General features: G+C 35.9%; 3 protein-coding genes across 3 annotated transcripts; 1 reads left to right on the forward strand and 2 right to left on the reverse strand.

The window, feature by feature from the left end:
- Positions 1–2,845: 2,845 nt before the first annotated feature.
- LOC9322147 (pentatricopeptide repeat-containing protein At2g16880) lies at positions 2,846–5,358 on the reverse strand. The gene has a single exon (XM_021032793.1). It carries the CDS (start codon positions 5,221–5,223, stop codon positions 2,992–2,994), a length of 2,232 nt encoding a protein of 743 aa, XP_020888452.1. The 5' UTR covers positions 5,224–5,358; the 3' UTR covers positions 2,846–2,991.
- Positions 5,359–11,223: 5,865 nt separating this feature from the next.
- Positions 11,224–12,537, reverse strand: LOC110230496. The gene is made up of 2 exons (XM_021033698.1): positions 11,967–12,537; positions 11,224–11,727 (listed from the first exon to the last, which is right to left on the reverse strand). The coding sequence occupies exons 1-2, from the start codon at positions 12,487–12,489 to the stop codon at positions 11,693–11,695; spliced, it is 558 nt and encodes a 185-aa protein (XP_020889357.1). The 5' UTR covers positions 12,490–12,537; the 3' UTR covers positions 11,224–11,692.
- A 1,057-nt stretch (positions 12,538–13,594) lies between these two features.
- On the forward strand, positions 13,595–15,958 carry LOC9322149 (UDP-glycosyltransferase 90A1). The gene is made up of 3 exons (XM_021031657.1): positions 13,595–14,672; positions 15,210–15,545; positions 15,639–15,958. The coding sequence occupies exons 1-3, from the start codon at positions 13,743–13,745 to the stop codon at positions 15,810–15,812; spliced, it is 1,440 nt and encodes a 479-aa protein (XP_020887316.1). The 5' UTR covers positions 13,595–13,742; the 3' UTR covers positions 15,813–15,958.
- Positions 15,959–16,470: the final 512 nt, after the last annotated feature.

The following is a 16,470-nucleotide window of genomic DNA, read 5'->3' on the forward strand; positions in this document are numbered from 1 at the left end:
AGCATTGAGATTTACGAACATTAACATATAGGCACCTAATAACAACACAAACAATTCACTCATTAAGACGATGAAAATAAAAATCTTAACTAGGTTCAATGAAAAATTTCTAATTTGATGCAAATTTGAAGCTAATCTGTTCAAACCCTAAAATAGGAGGGGGAAATTTGTAGAATCATAACCTAATAAATAAAATCACTATAAATCGGAGTCAAAATAGAGGTTATGTATACGTTCGGATTAAAACCCCACCCACTGGTTACAAAAAAAAAGACTTTCAATACTACGTACTTAGTAATAAAAGTCTATGAATATTGTTTTATTCTGTATGTGAATATTATTAACTGAAAATACTATATCGACATAACAAGTATGAAATCTTAATTTATTTCGAGTTACATGACAACTTTTACCATTTTTTAGTTTTTTTTTCTTCAAAATCTTGATGATTATGACACAATTTGTTTATAAATTTGTTCAAAATGTTATATATCTTAGATTAACAAAATAGTAAACATGGACTAAACGCATATCCAATTTATATATTAAATATTAAGGAAATATCAACTATGCTATTAGCTTATAACAAAATCGTAAAAAGGAATTATCGTGTAAATAATATCTAATAAGATTATATAACCGAAATATTTAGATTAAAATATTTACTCCCACCGTTTCATAATATAAGTCGTTTTGAATAAACTTTTTTGTTTTACAATATAAGTCGTTTTCAAGTTTCTATGCAAATTGTATATTACTTTAATATTTTATAACTATTTCTATTATGCAGTGTCTTTTATGATTGTCTAAACTTTTTAAAAGTAGATATTTAATCTGCGTGCTTTTAGCTAAAACGGTTTATATTATGAAATGGAGGGAGTATCTAATAAGTACTGTTTTATAAAATCTTGCTGGCATTTAATAAAATTTCCTCTATATCTTAGACAGTTGTTTGCTAATGTATATGATTTTTTCCCATTTTTTTGTTCTAAATTTTAAAATACAAATCTTGATAATTATACACAGATCTATATCTAGATACTAAAAGACAAGAGACAAGAAAGGAATGCTATTTTTTATTTTATCTAGATATGATTTTTCTTTATTAATAACTTGTATGGACTCACAAATCAATCACATCACATCACTTTTTTAAAAAAAAAAAAATCACATTTTCTAAAGAAAATTAAAGAAGAATGGATATTTTGCCATGAAAAGATGAAAACTTTAGAGAAATAGACTAAAAATAATAACTTTGATCAAAACATATATTGATATCGAACTTGATAATAACAATCCATGAGATTGATTGCAAAATGATATAATCTTTCACCCAAAAATTAAAGATCATAAATGTCCAAAATTAACAGCAGTTCATACATAAAGATGTCTACTTTTTCACTTACCGGTCATGTTTTCACCACTTTCTTCATGATGTTCACTCCCTCCACTCCCCAAATTTTGTACGCTTCAAGGCCCAATGCAACCCATGAAGAAGGATCTCCAAAAATTTGGTATTTTCTTCATTCTTCAAATTCATAGGATATTCTGTGGCATCCTTCTTTTTTCTCTGCCGTTGTGACCCGTTTGTCACAAAAAGCTCCGATTTGGTATGTATAATTTTTTAAAAATTTATATAACATGGATATTAACTAATAAAGAATAATAGTTGAAGCATAAATAAAAATTGTAATATTGTATTTATTAGAACTGTTGGATAAAAATTGTAATAAGAATCAATTTAGTTGGATAAAAATTGTATTTATCATTGTAATATAGTGTTTTTATTCGTTAAAAGAAAACACAAAAAGTTTGAAAAAGAAGTTAATTTATAAGAATAAATTTTTGAATATTTGATGAGAATATTAATATGGTTATACTTATATTTATTTTAAAAATTTAACGCATGTAGTCATAGGTAAAACTCAAAATGATATTAAGACAATGTTACATAGTAAGACGCCAGCAACAGCACGACCTAACAACTCGTCGTTGAGCAACGAATCTGCTACATCCAACGCTCTTGCGAATTGATCATATTCAGCTTAGCTTCTCTATCACGATATCTAGCTAGAAAGCCACAATAACAAATCTAGCGTCTTAAAGGGGCTTTAAGGTATATGAAACCTACCTATTGATGAGGAGCATGCTGAGTATCTGTCAAAATGGCTCGGTGACCATTATAAACCCTTTTTTTACCAACAACATACTCATGCTCAACATTCGTAACAATATCTTCAATAGTTGAACCAAATTTGCAGTTCTCAACATCGTAGAAAATTCCATCATCTCCCGCCTTTGCTTCAGCAATTTTATTTAAGCAATACTCGACACATATAATAATGATTCGAAGTGTTTATACAATCTGGATACACTCTTCTATCACTAGCCTCTTTTGTTTATTGTTTTTTTTTTGTATATTACACATATTATATATATTGCTCTTACAAATTAATTTTTCACTTTAAATTTTATTTTTTCTCTTTAAAATGTTAAAAAATACAGTAACATAATTTTTTTTTTTACTCTACCATGCATTTAAATTTTACTTCCATACTAAAACTCAACACTCAAAAATTTGAAGTATGATCATTTTCAATTGTGTTTATGATAAAAGTTGAATTATATTATTATTACTAATAAAATTTTCATAGTATTACTTTTACTATTTTAAAATTTCATTTTTAAATCGTTTTTATTTAATTAAATTTTTGTTCAATATAAATAAATATGAATTAAATGAACATTGTAATTAGAATTTAATGTAAAAAAAAATAAAAATATTAATTAGTGACATGGCTTTGTTTAATTGGATGTTTAACATGATGATGTGGACAGCTTAAGAGGAGATAAAACTTTCTCATAATTTATAGTATAGATAATAATCATCATCATCACATGAAAACTACATTCAAATGTCTTTCTGTAACAACTAATAAGTATGCTTTGAGAAAATCGAAATACAAAAAGAAATCTAAAAAAGTCTCTCCTTCACCCAGTGTAAGATGTAGAATGCTCCTTTAATCTTCCTCTACTACAAAGTTCATTTATTACATCTGAATAAGCAATAGCTTCAGTTTTAAGTTCCTCCTTTGATTCACTTGTTGCTGGATTTTTCTCTGTCTCTAAATGTAAATTCCGCTTCATCGATCCAAACTTTCCGGAAAATTTCTTTAACAATTCATCTGCTTCACTCAGCTTACCATCTTCCATAAGTGAAGTGATAATACTGTTGTATGTAAACCGATCAGGCTCTAGTCTTTTCTCCTCCATTTCTGATAGAAGGTCATATGCTTCTTTTAACTTCTTGTCCTTGCAGAAAGCCGAGATCATTGTGTTGTATGTAACTGTATCAACCTCTCTCTCCGTTATAAGCGTATTGAAGAAATTGAGAGCCTTTTCTGTCATACCCTCCTTACAAAGACCGTTGAGGAGAATATTGCATGTATAGTTATCGGGCTTGAAAGAGTGTTTGATGGATTCATTATAAAACTCAAATGCTTTCTCAACTCGTCCTTCTTTGCAGTATCCAAGGATGATTGAATTGAAAGTACAGTCATCAGGAAGCAAACCACTCTCAGCAAGCTCATCGAATTTCTCCATTGCTAGCTCAGTTTTTCCATGGTGACAGAGACCTCCAATTAAAGAGTTGAACGTGGTCACGGTAGGAGTAATCTTTATCCTCTTCATCTCATCCCACATCTCGAAAGCTTTCTCCACTTTTTCTTCCCTGAAGTATCCCATGATTAATGTGCCATAAGTAACCTCGTCAACAATATATCCTCGTTTGTGCGCACTATCCAGCAAATTGTGAGCCTCATCAACTTTCCTCTCTTTACATAGAGCATCAAGAATGGTATTAAGGGTAATAGTATTCATCTTAATGCCTTTTTGCCCCATCTCACGCATCATCTCAAGGGCACCACTCAAATCTCCTACTTTCAAATACGCTTTAATTAGAGTATGATACGTTACTATATCAGGAGAAAACCCGTGCATTTCCACCAATTCCTTAACCTTTCTAGTAACCTCTTCCCTTTTCTCTTCCTTACAAAGCCACTTAAGAGATATATTATGAGTCACTTGGTTAGGTTTAACTCCATCATTTTCCATTTGCTCCATTAACTTCTTAGCCTCCAAACTAAGCCCCAATTCGAAACACCCATCAATCAATGTATTGTAAGTAACCACATCGGGCTGTAACTTCAAACTCTTCATCACATCCATTAATTCAAGACCTTCCCTAATACTTCCCGCATTGCAAACCCCATTGATCAAAATATTATAGGTGCAAAGATCCGGCAATATATTAGTTTGCTTCATCAGCTCCACAATCTGAAATGCTTCTTTCAACGAACCCAACTTACAGTAACCATACACTAAATTATTGTAAGTAACCCTATTTGGCACCAATCCATTCCTCTTCATATCCAACAACAAATCCTTAACATCACTCAAACGCCCTTTCTTAGACATCGCTTTCAAAATCGTATTGTAAGTAACATTATCAGGATTAACATTGAATTCACTAACCATCCTCTCTAACATTCCTAAAGCATCCTCAAGCTTGCCCTCTAAGCAATACCCATTAACCAAAACATTGAAAGTTTTCACATCAAGCGAAACACCAATCTTAACCATATCATCAAACACTTCTCTAGCACTCGCGATAGAGAAGCTAGAAGGGTACCTGACTAAACCAATGAGAAGAGTATTGCAAGTGAGAAGATTTGGTTTGAGCTTTAATCGAATCATCTTCTGGAAAACCTGTAACGCAACGTGAGGCTTTCCCGCATGAAGATAAGCACTGAGAGCAATGTCGAAGAGAGCTTTAGAAGGTGGAGGCGAGAGATGAAGATTCGGGTGAAGGAGAGAGTTACAAAGAGAGAGAGATGCATCGGAGGTGCGAATGTAGGAGACGAGAAGAGATTTGGCGTCGGCGAATTTGTGGTGAGAGAGAAGAGAACGGACGACGGAGAGAAGCGGAAGAGGTGAATCAGATGGAAATGCTTCGGGGATTGAAGATTGAGCCCATTGGAAGAAAGAAACTAGGGTTTCTGGTTTCTTAGCGAGTGAAGGAGAAGAGAGGAGAGAGGAAAGGAGAGGCTGTGTGATTTGAGGAATGTAGGGATTTAGGGTTTCGAGCAAATGGGTTTTCTCTGATGTGAGGATTGATGTTAGGGTTTTTAGTAATTGAGATTCGAGTGGCTTCAAAGTCGCCATTTTTGTTGGTAATCAGTGGAAATTGATTTGATGATCATCCTCGTTGCATCGTCTCGAAGAAGAAGAAGAAGAAGAAGAAGCTTTTCACTGTAAATTAAACCGGGATTACCCTGAACCGGAAATTGGAGGTCTCGGTTTGTATACTTAACCAAACGCAATTGGACACTGTCGTTTCACGATTTTTGTTTTTTTGGTAAAAATCATTTCATTCTCAAGTGTTTTGGTCATGCATACACATGACTTTTTGCATAATTAGTTTCTTATCAATTAAATTAAAAAAATTCTGGATCAATAAATTCAAACAGATTTATTTAGTTTAATTATTATTGTATATATTTAGATGTTCTGAGTTGGAGGAATGTTACTTCTAAAGTAAAAAAAATTGCTACTGAAAGCCGAAAATTAACAGAGAATGTGTTATATACCTGTTTTAAAAATATCCGCCTAGCCCGATGACTTCTGCTTAATCGCTAAGCTCACCCTATCCGCCTCGAATAATGACTAATCCCCTAAAGAAATCAGTTACCCGATTATTCTCTGTCTAATCCGATTACTTCCCGCCTAATCCGATCACTTTCTGCCTAATCCGATTACTCCCCGCCTAATCTTACATATTCCAATTATTTTGAAATTCCAAGTATAAAAAAAACTTTTTATTTTTGTTATTCAATCATTTGAATTGGGAGTTTGTGATGTTTTACAATAACTTATGTTCAAATTTTAATAAAAATCATAAATTTTTAATAAAAATCATAAAAAATTATCTCAAAAATATATTTATATATTTACCGCAGTTTTGAAAACAATATTAGATTAATATGCTTTAAAAATATTAAAATAACCCTGAAACTAGCCCCCGATTAATCCCCGATTTTAATCCAATTATTTTCCGATTAATCGTTAGGCCCATACCGAGCGTCCGACTAGCGCCTAACAATTTTTCAAACAACTAAATAGATTTCGCTATTAACTATGGCAGGTTCAAGGGATCTGTTCCATCACTGCTGCTTCCTAGCTATGTAGAGTTTTCGGTTTTCCGTTTGATCTGCAGCGCAGTCTTTACAACGTTTTCCATTGTACGGATCCCAATATTTAGATGTTTACCGTATGACATTGATATTTCTCCAAAACCTTATTTTGCATAGACTACGCAAATTTTAAAAAATAATTTACTACTTAACAATTTAGAAAATAATAAAAAAGATGAGAAATGTAATGATTATTTTCCAACAAAAAGTAACTTTTGCATTTGTGTTTTCATCCCTAATTATAATTTACAACATAACGATTGAGAAATGTTAAGCTATAAATAAGTAAAATTTTCATTTATCACTATAATTCACAAACACGAACTCTATTGCATTTAGATTCGATGATGATACAATAACAACACGACGAATACAAAACCACTAAACTCAAAGTTGTATCAACCTCTAAATTCAAAGTTGTATAAACCACTAGATTATAAGTTTTGTCCGTGGTAAATTAATATTTATACCATGTTAAGTAGCCTTAGTAGTTATGAATAGGATTCTTGCCTTAATTGATTGAAGGCATTAGTTTTATATACAAGTGTTTACATGAGACAATACTTAACCTAATTACAATTAATAAGGCTAGACATATTAACAAGGCCCAACACGACCCAAATATAAGCATTTACAATTCAATTATTGAGCAACATATAATCTAAGTTTCGAAGAAGCATTATATGTCGACGACAACGAAACGAGCCAACATGACATGAAGCTAAGATGCTTGCTTATAAATTGAGCTTCTAGAAAAACAAGTAAGTCATAAGTGTATAGTTTATACGTATCTACAAAAATATCATATAGATAGGTGTTGATGTAGTGCAAAAAAGTAAGTCTAAAGACTAAAAGTGAAAAAGACAAGAAACAAATTTTCAAAATATAAAATGAAAAAAAAAAAAAAATCGAACGGCGGGACATTGCCTAGAACGACATTGTCACGGCAAGAGGTTGGTGTTGATTCTAAAAATCACACAATAAATTTGTTTAAAAGGGAAAAACAAATTCAATTAACTCTCTTGTTATTAATGATCAAAGACTCGAAAGAAACATGAATTTTATTGCTTGAAGACAAAGTTAGGGTTTTGCTCAAGAACAATTAGGGTTTTTACATAAAGTTGCGGATCCTTTGAATAGAGGACAACCCCCCCCTCCCTATTTATACAAAACTAAGATGGTTTAAAGATAAGTTCAATTTCCTCCTTTTTAGGGTTTGAATCTTTTGATTTTCCTTTCCTTTCGGGATTCTCCTGTTCTTCCTAGGAAAATCTCTTTTTTCTTGAATGAAGAAGTCGGTTTAGGCGATCTCCCGTCTTTGGACCGAGCTCGCCTGACAATCTCCTCTTTTAGCCCATTAACAGGCGTAACCAGAATTTTTCGATTTAACTGAATTCTCAGATTAATTTGTAATTCGTCCGGTTTAAATCGATATTGTCGGAGGTGCTAATTCCTACACCAACTGTCGGCTAATACTTCGCGTGAAACGATAAACCGTCGTAGTGACCTATGTCCATGTCAATTGCATCATCATAGTGTTCCTTTCTATAAAGTTATAAAAGAAAAACTCAAAAAAAAAAAAAATTATGATTACTACATAAAGTTTATAAAAATCATAATTCTTTACAACTATATATACTTTAAGAGAAGAAATATCGTACTTATAATCTTTTTATTAACTGAATATATAATAAGTACGTTATTTCTTCTCTTAAAGTATGTACATATATTTGTTCAATGAAATTATGAATACAGTATATCCAAATTTTCATGATATAATACGAAAGATTCCAAAGAGAATCTTGGATATCTTCTCTCTTGTATTTGTTTAATTTATAGTCTTTCTAGAGTATTGGTTTCTAGAAGAAACTTGCTTCCGTTGGAAAGTGATACGTAACACCAGCTGTCTTGTCCAAAAATCTTCGTGATTTTTTTTCTTTTCATATAATGTTGAAGTATAAAATAACATACGCATGTATGAGTGATATTTATATATAAGGCTCTAAGCATTATTAATATATGGGAAATTACTTAATGTTTTAGTTTTAGATTTTAAATTTGATGCATGGATTATCACTTTTTTTTTTTTACTGTGTTGCATAAATTAAATGGTCATAATTGGTTTCAAAACTATTAAATGGGAAGGTCGGATTCTTGCATGCGAAAAAGACGATGATCATATGAAATTTGATTTGAAGGTGATTTCACTGATATGTAACAAATGAGTATTTTAAAATGTTAATCTTTGAATCAAAATTTCATTTTTTTGTCACAAATTTAAATTAATTTCATATACATACATTATGATATGTGTATTATATTATATGTATATTGATTTTAGAGTACATAGATATTGGACTTTAATTTACCCTAGTATAATGGTTTTGGCTATCATCATCGATGTCTCTCCACATAAATTCAAGTCGATAACTAAGTTCGTAAACTAAAATGAGTTGAACATTACATACATAAAGTATTATAAGATTACACTGTTCTTATTTCTTAATATGAATTTCATGATGAAAGATTGTGAAAGTCTCCCTTGAGGAGATCGTTGTGTATTCACTTGAATATAAAGACATTACAGTTACAAATTGTTTCGAGATCTCCTCGATACTCCTAGATACAAGGGAATATCCTAAGTATAATAAACAAACAGATTGATCGTATCTTATCTCCTAATACCCTCCCGCAGTTGTAGCGGCGGTCTTGTGACGACGCCAAGACTGGACTTGAACTGATTAAATAATGAAGAAGTAAGGCCTTTAGTGAAAATGTCAGCGTACTGGTGTGTTGCCGGAATGTGAAACACGCGAACTTCACCTTTTGCCACTTTCTCACGGACGAAGTGTATGTCTATCTCGACATGTTTTGTGCGTTGATGCTTCACGGGATTTGTTGAAAGGTACACGGCACTGATGTTGTCACAGAAGACCAAAGTTGCTTGAGATAACGGACAATGCAGTTCGAGTAATAGGTTCCGTAGCCAACAAGTTTCTGCTACGGCATTGGCAACTGCTTTATACTCAGCTTCTGCGCTTGAACGTGACACCGAACCTTGACGTTTTGAAGACCAGGAGATCAGTGTATCACCAAGAAAAACGCAGTACCCTAAGGTTGATCGGCGAGTGTTCGGGCAGCCTGCCCAATCGGCGTCGGAATAAGCTACTAGTTTGGTTGAGGGTGACTTAGTAATATGCAATCCTTGCTTCTTTGTTCCCTGGATGTACCGTAGAATGCGTCGCAGGGCATGAAAATGACTTTCTCTTGGATCGTGCATGAACAAACAAACCTGTTGGACAGCATAAGAGATATCTGGCCTCGTAAATGTTAAGTATTGTAGCGCACCCGCCAAACTTCGGTAAAGCGTTGGATCACTCACTTTCGGACCAGCTTCTTCTTCTAGCTTAGACTTGAGATCGACGGGAGTGAGACATGGTTTACAATCCTGCATTCCAGCCCGAAGTAAAATCTCAGCTGCATAATTTTCTTGACATAAGAACACACCATCTTTATCAAAGGTAGCTGAGATGCCTAAGAAAAAACTTAGCTTTCCCGAGTCAGACATTGGGAATTCTTGTTTCAATGTCGAGATGATGGACTGCAACAGCTGTGAAGAAGAAGCCGTGACCATTATATCATCGACGTACAACAATAAATATGCCATATCCGATCCTTTCCTATACACGAATAGCGAAGTATCACTCTTGCTTTGAATAAACCCCATCGTCTTAACATAGGCAGCAAACCTTGCATTCCAAGCCCGTGGAGCCTGCTTCAAACCGTACAACGCTTTGTTTAATTTGCAAACAAAATCTGGGTGTTCTTTGCTAACAAACCCGGGAGGTTGATACATGTAAACTGTTTCGGTAAGAGTCCCGTGTAGAAAGGCGTTTTGAACATCTAACTGGTGAACCGGCCAATCCCTTTCAACAGCAAAATTGAGGACCGCACGTATGGTAGCAGGCTTCACGACGGGGCTAAATGTTTCGTCGAAATCGATACCCTGTTCTTGTGATTTACCATTGGCTACCAGCCTTGATTTGTATCTAGCTAAAGACCCGTCAGCGTTGTACTTGTGTTTGTAGAGCCAGATTGAGTTTATGATATTTGTACCTGCAGGTTTAGGCACTAAACTCCAAGTGTTAGTTTTAATCAAAGCATCATATTCATCCGTCATTGAAGGATTCCAATTTGGATCCAAAAGAGCTTGTCGATAACCTTTAGGAATTGAAGAAACAGATTCGACCGATAAGGAAAGAATTTGTTTTGGTTTTCTAATACCTTGCTTTGACCTAGTAACCATGTGATGTGGTGTCGGCTCAATTGCAGCAGGTGGCTGAGACGTTTGTTGCTCTATTAGAGGAGGAGCAGGTTGCTCGGAGGAAGAAGAAGGAGAAAGAGACGATGGTGAGAGAAGGATTTGTTTTTGTATTAAAGAAGGTTCTGTTTCGTTTTGGAGAAAGTTATAAACAGAACTTGATTGAGTGTTTGAGGCCTTGAACGGAAAGACTTTCTCATTGAACGTGACATGACGAGAGATCACAATTTTTCTTGTCTTAAGGTCAAAGCATCTGTAACCTGAATGAAGAAGAGGATAGCCGAGGAAAACTGATGGTGTAGACCGTGGCTCGAGTTTGTTTTGATAGTTTGTATGAGGGTAACAAAGAGATCCAAAAACTCGGAGATGAGTGTAAGAAGGTGATTTTTGAAACAAGACAGAGAAGGGAATTTTGTTGTCTATCGAAGAAGATGGAAGAAGATTTAGAATATGAACAGCATTGTTTAAGGCCTCCACCCAAAAAGAAGTGGGAAGATTAGCTTGAATTAACAAGGTTCGAACAGCGTTATTGATAGTTCGAATCATGCGTTCGGATCTTCCATTCTGTTGCGAGGTGTATGGACACGAGAAGCGGAAGGTGATACCATTTTTGGCAAAAAAATCATGAAACTGTGAGTTGTTGTACTCACCTCCATTGTCACATTGGAGAGACCGAATATTGGTCTTAAAATGATTTTTCACATAGCTATGAAATTGTGAAAATTTAGAGAAGACATCACTCTTGTTACGAAGAGGATAAACCCACAAGAAATGAGAGAATTGATCCAAGAAAAGAACATAATAACGAATTCCCGATATGCTAGGAATAGATGAGGTCCACAAATCCGAATGTATTATTTCAAAAGGTGAAGAAACAGAAGATGTGGAAGAATAAAAAGGAAGCTTAACATGTTTTCCAAGCTGACAAGCATTACAAGACAAAGGGAGAGTCTTTTTATTTGACTGAAAATAAGAAGAGGAAATTAACGTCCTTAAGGCATCATTGCTAGGGTGAGCTAATCTTTGATGCCAAATTTCAGACGATTGAGCGAGAAACGCCGAAGCTTGAGCTTGGCTCTTATTGAATGTAGAAAAAACTGGATAGAGGTCGCCCGTGCTATCACTGCGGAGAAGTGTCTCCTTGGTGTGGAGGTCCTTAATAGAAAAACCAAATGGGTCAAACTCTATAGAACAGGTGTTATCTTTAGTGAAACGACGGACTGAAACAAGATTTTTGATGATATCGGGAGTGACAAGAACATTTCGAAGCGATAAGGGACGAGGTTTATTAACAAGTGTTAAGGATCCGGTAGCAGCAACAGGTATGCAACCACCATTGCCCACAATGACAGACTTTCTGATGCTAGGATTAAAATTAGTTTGGAGATTATTACCTGAGCCTGACGTTAAGTGAGCGGTAGCTCCGGAGTCCATGTACCACTGGGAATCGGTGGGATCTTGCAGTGTCAGCGTGTTGAATGCCTGGGCAAAATCTGCTGTGCTTTCATACTTGTTCCCTCCAACATTTTGAGTGTTGTTGTGTGGTGTGTTGTAAGCAGGTCGTGGTCCAAGAACCCCATAACCACTGCCTCCTGCAGCTGTTAGTTGAGGCGGAAACCCCCACGGCTGCTGCCACATCGGGTATGGTGGCGGGTAGAATGGACTGTTCCAAGCGTTGAATGGAGTGGACTGGTAAGATGGACGTGGTGAGTTGTATGACGACCGGCCTCTTCCACGAAACTTGTTGTTTCCCTTGCCACGGCCTCTGTTCTGAAACTGTTGATTTCCTGATCGTTGGAAGTTGTTGACGGGTGGAGCTTCAGAAACAGCCAGGACAGTTGACGATGAGGAGTGATCAACATGTGTAGGGTTCGGTTTGATCGCCTTCTTTAGACGTTCTTCCTCGTCCTGCAACATTGCTGTTGCATCATCAAAACTGGGAAAGGGCTGGCGATGCTTAATCACGTTGATGATGTTGTCAAATTTAGCGTTCAAGCCATTTAACACATACATCACAAGCGTACGATCTTGCACCGGAGCGTCGACATTACTGAAGGAGTCAGCAAGTTTCTTCATTTCACGACAGTAGTCAGCTACCTTCATGTCACCAATCTCCTTGGTTCTCAATTCGTTGTCAAGACGCAAGGCCCGAGCATCCTTGTTATTCCTGAATTGATTTTCGATCCGCAGCCAGATCTCACGAGAGGTTGAACCAGAGACGAAGGAACCCTGAAACTGTTTGGGTGTGAGAGTTCCATAGAGCCAGATCTTCACAATCCCATCACGTTTCTTCCATGCGACATCGTCGGCGTTAGCTGGGAGCAGAGTGCCATCGATGTGGCCAAGGACATCGAAGCTGAGACAGTGGGTGAGAAAAAGCTCTCTCCACGCATCGTAGTTACTCTCTTCAAGATCAAGAATCACAGGGATGTGAGTCTTGATGTTATTGACTCCGTAAATTTTGTCGGAATTGTTGGCTGCGGCGGCCATTGAAGAGAGATTGAAGGTTGGAAGAGAAGAGAAGAGAAGGAAGAAGAAGAGGAAGAAAAAGAGATAATTTAGAGAAGCGTTTTAGATTGAGCTGCGCTCTGATACCATGAAAGATTGTGAAAGTCTCCCTTGAGGAGATCGTTGTGTATTCACTTGAATATAAAGACATTACAGTTACAAACTGTTTCGAGATCTCCTCGATACTCCTAGATACAAGGGAATATCCTAAGTATAATAAACAAACAGATTGATCGTATCTTATCTCCTAATACATGACAACTCAACTCAAGCAATAACTTGTAACTTAATATGAATTTTATGTATATGTATTTTTTTTTGTTTAAAGCTTTAACATTAACGATGACATTTCTCTTTTCCGAAAGATTGTTTTTTTTTTTTTTTCAGTCCTTCAGCTGATTAATGTTTGACACTAATGTTTCCCTCGGTTTGGTTTTCAAACTCGAGTTTTAACTTATGTCGTCGTTGAAAATAAACTGTGTACTGTACGTATGTATTAAAAATGTTATTTAAAGCACCAACTCAATTGTTATGCTATTTGATCATATCCAAATAATTAATCAATATCACGATTCACTTCCTATATATATATGCTTGCGGACAGAACATATCGTGAGAACTAAGAAACACCCAAGAAAACAAGCAAACTAAAAAATAAAATAATGGCAGTTTCAACACATCATCACGTGGTCCTCTTCCCTTACATGTCAAAAGGCCACATCATCCCCCTCCTCCAATTCGGTCGTCTCCTCCTCCGTCACCACCGCAAAGAACCAACCATCTCCTTCACCGTCACCGTCTTCACCACTCCTAAGAACCAACCTTTCATCTCAGACTTCCTCTCGGACACGCCGGAGATAAAAGTGATTTCTCTCCCTTTCCCGGAAAACATCACCGGAATCCCTCCCGGCGTCGAGAGCACCGACAAGCTCCCTTCCATGTCACTTTTCGTCCCCTTCACACGCGCCACGAAGCTTCTCCAACCTTTCTTCGAGGAAACACTCAAGAATCTTCCTCAAGTTTCTTTCATGGTCTCCGATGGATTCCTCTGGTGGACATCGGAATCTGCAGCTAAGTTCAAGATTCCTAGGTTGGTCTTCTACGGCATGAACTCTTACTCTGCCGCTGTCTCTATCGCTGTTTTCAAACACAAACTCTTTACCGAACCGGGAACTAAATCTGATACCGAACCGGTCACTGTACCGGACTTTCCATGGATCCGGGTTAAGAAGTGTGATTTCGACCATGGTACTACCGATCCGAAAGAATCAGGTGCAGCCCTCGAACTAACTATGGACCAAATCATGTCGAACAATACAAGCCTTGGGTTTTTAGTCAATAGCTTCTACGAGCTCGAATCAACATTTGTTGATTATAACAACAACTCTTATGATAGACCAAAGTCGTGGTGTGTTGGGCCACTGTGTTTGACAGATCCTCCTAAACCGAGGAGGGCTAAACCGGCTTGGATTCATTGGTTGGATCGTAAGCGAGAGGAAGGGCGTCCGGTTTTGTACGTGGCGTTTGGAACGCAGGCAGAGATATCGGACAAGCAGCTTATGGAACTAGCTTTAGGCTTGGAAGATTCTAAGGTATGTACCACAACAAACCAAATGAAATGGTTACAAAAGTAAAAAGTTAGATGTGTATTCATTTAGATAAAAGCACTTTATTGAACCGTTCATGGAGGTTTTCGACACATAAATTAGGTGTTATACACTTAAGCAGACAGAGTATTTTTGTCAACCTAATTACATGCATGATTATTTTACAGTGTGACTACACAAGTTGGCTTTTGGGTGCAGGTAAAAAGTGTTTATTTTATGACGTGTTTGGTAAACTTCTTGTGGATCACAAAAACAGGCGTAAAAGAGCTAAAATTTAAGAGTTTAATCAATGCAATGAAATAGTTAAAAAAGAGATTGATAAATTTTTTATTCATATACTCTAATATATTAATGCCATATCGCACTTTCGTCGACCTAATTCATTGACTTTAAGTCTATAATTCGACACTAAACAAATTAGGCATTAAATAAATGTAAAGGTATGGTTATAAATGCATATCGAGTCAAATATACTTTTATATCAAATATGAAATATCAATCATGACGTGTTAGACCCTTTAGGTGAACTTTCTGTGGGTCACAAGAAAAGACGTGGAGGAGATTCTTGGAGAAGGATTCCACGATAGAATAAGAGAGAGTGGGATGATAGTGAGAGATTGGGTGGACCAATGGGAGATATTGTCACATGAAAGTGTCAAAGGATTTTTGAGCCATTGTGGATGGAACTCAGCGCAAGAGAGCATATGCGTTGGGGTCCCATTGCTGGCTTGGCCGATGATGGCCGAGCAACCGCTCAATGCGAAAATGGTTGTGGAGGAGATAAAAGTCGGAGTAAGAGTTGAAACGGAAGATGGGAGTGTAAAAGGATTCGTGACAAGAGAGGAACTAAGTCGAAAGGTATCGAGATACAAACAAAAAAAATTGATTTTGTAAGTTCAAGATCATGCTCTTTTTTTTTTTAAGTGGTTAAAAGTATTATTTATTTCACAGATTAAAGAACTAATGGAAGGAGAAACGGGAAAAACTGCGAGAAAGAATGTGAAAGAATACTCAAAAATGGCAAAAGCAGCTTTGGTCGAAGGGACTGGTTCGTCTTGGAAGAACTTAGATTTGATTCTTAAGGACTTATGTAAGAGTAGAGATTCAAACGGTGCTAATGAGTAGAGTGTGATTAAGGATTGGATAACTGAACCGGATTTAGACCGGTTCGCTTACTAAAACCAGTATATCCAATATACACTATGTGTAAGTCTTGTATGGTTTAGTTGAAAAGTTGATCTTGATTACAATAAATGACTTTCATTTGATAATTTTGACTATGATTAATATTTACCGATGAAGCTAAGCAGTCTCATCATGCCATTATGGGCATAATTTCTCGAAAGTGAGCAGATTTGGCCATTTGGGTCATGTAAATGCATTCATTTAATAATTAGTATCCAATTAAAGGCTAACTAGGATCGGATCCGCGGTCCACCGCAGGGAGAATATTGGTTTACATACGTTGCGTTTAATATTGTATGTGTTTTTTAGTAGAACGAATCGTGTAGTATACTTATAAATATTCATAATAACGAATTGTAGAGAAAATGTAAAATTGTTTATAAATATACCCATCGTATTAATTATGATTTACAAAATAGAATTTTGTGTTTTAAAATTCTAAAATTAGATGATTCATGAGAATTAGAGCAGTCAAAATAGGTCAAAAACCGCGGGTCGAGCCCACATCATCTCACTATGGGGCAGATTTGGGAAAATATATTAAACCCGCAAATAAGCGGGCCACATGGATTAATTCGCAGTGGGTCATAGGTTTAAT

This window comes from Arabidopsis lyrata (genome assembly GCF_000004255.2).
Source record: "Arabidopsis lyrata subsp. lyrata unplaced genomic scaffold ARALYscaffold_3, whole genome shotgun sequence".
Taxonomy (NCBI): domain Eukaryota; kingdom Viridiplantae; phylum Streptophyta; class Magnoliopsida; order Brassicales; family Brassicaceae; genus Arabidopsis; species Arabidopsis lyrata.

What these genes read in the sequence shown, in the direction of transcription:
- LOC9322149 (XM_021031657.1), top strand. Translation starts at nt 13,743, where the DNA reads ATGGCAGTTTCAACACATCATCACGTGGTCCTCTTCCCTTACATGTCA. An exon ending in TAGGCTTGGAAGATTCTAAG is followed by an intron (nt 14,673 to 15,209) that starts GTATGTACCACA and finishes TAGACCCTTTAG; the next exon opens with GTGAACTTTCTGTGGGTCAC. An exon ending in GAGAGGAACTAAGTCGAAAG is followed by an intron (nt 15,546 to 15,638) that starts GTATCGAGATAC and finishes TTTATTTCACAG; the next exon opens with ATTAAAGAACTAATGGAAGG.
- LOC110230496 (XM_021033698.1), bottom strand. Translation starts at nt 12,489, where the DNA reads ATGTTGCAGGACGAGGAAGAACGTCTAAAGAAGGCGATCAAACCGAAC. An exon ending in TCACTTAACGTCAGGCTCAG is followed by an intron (nt 11,728 to 11,966) that starts GTAATAATCTCC and finishes TTTTCTATTAAG; the next exon opens with GACCTCCACACCAAGGAGAC.
- LOC9322147 (XM_021032793.1), bottom strand. Translation starts at nt 5,223, where the DNA reads ATGGCGACTTTGAAGCCACTCGAATCTCAATTACTAAAAACCCTAACA.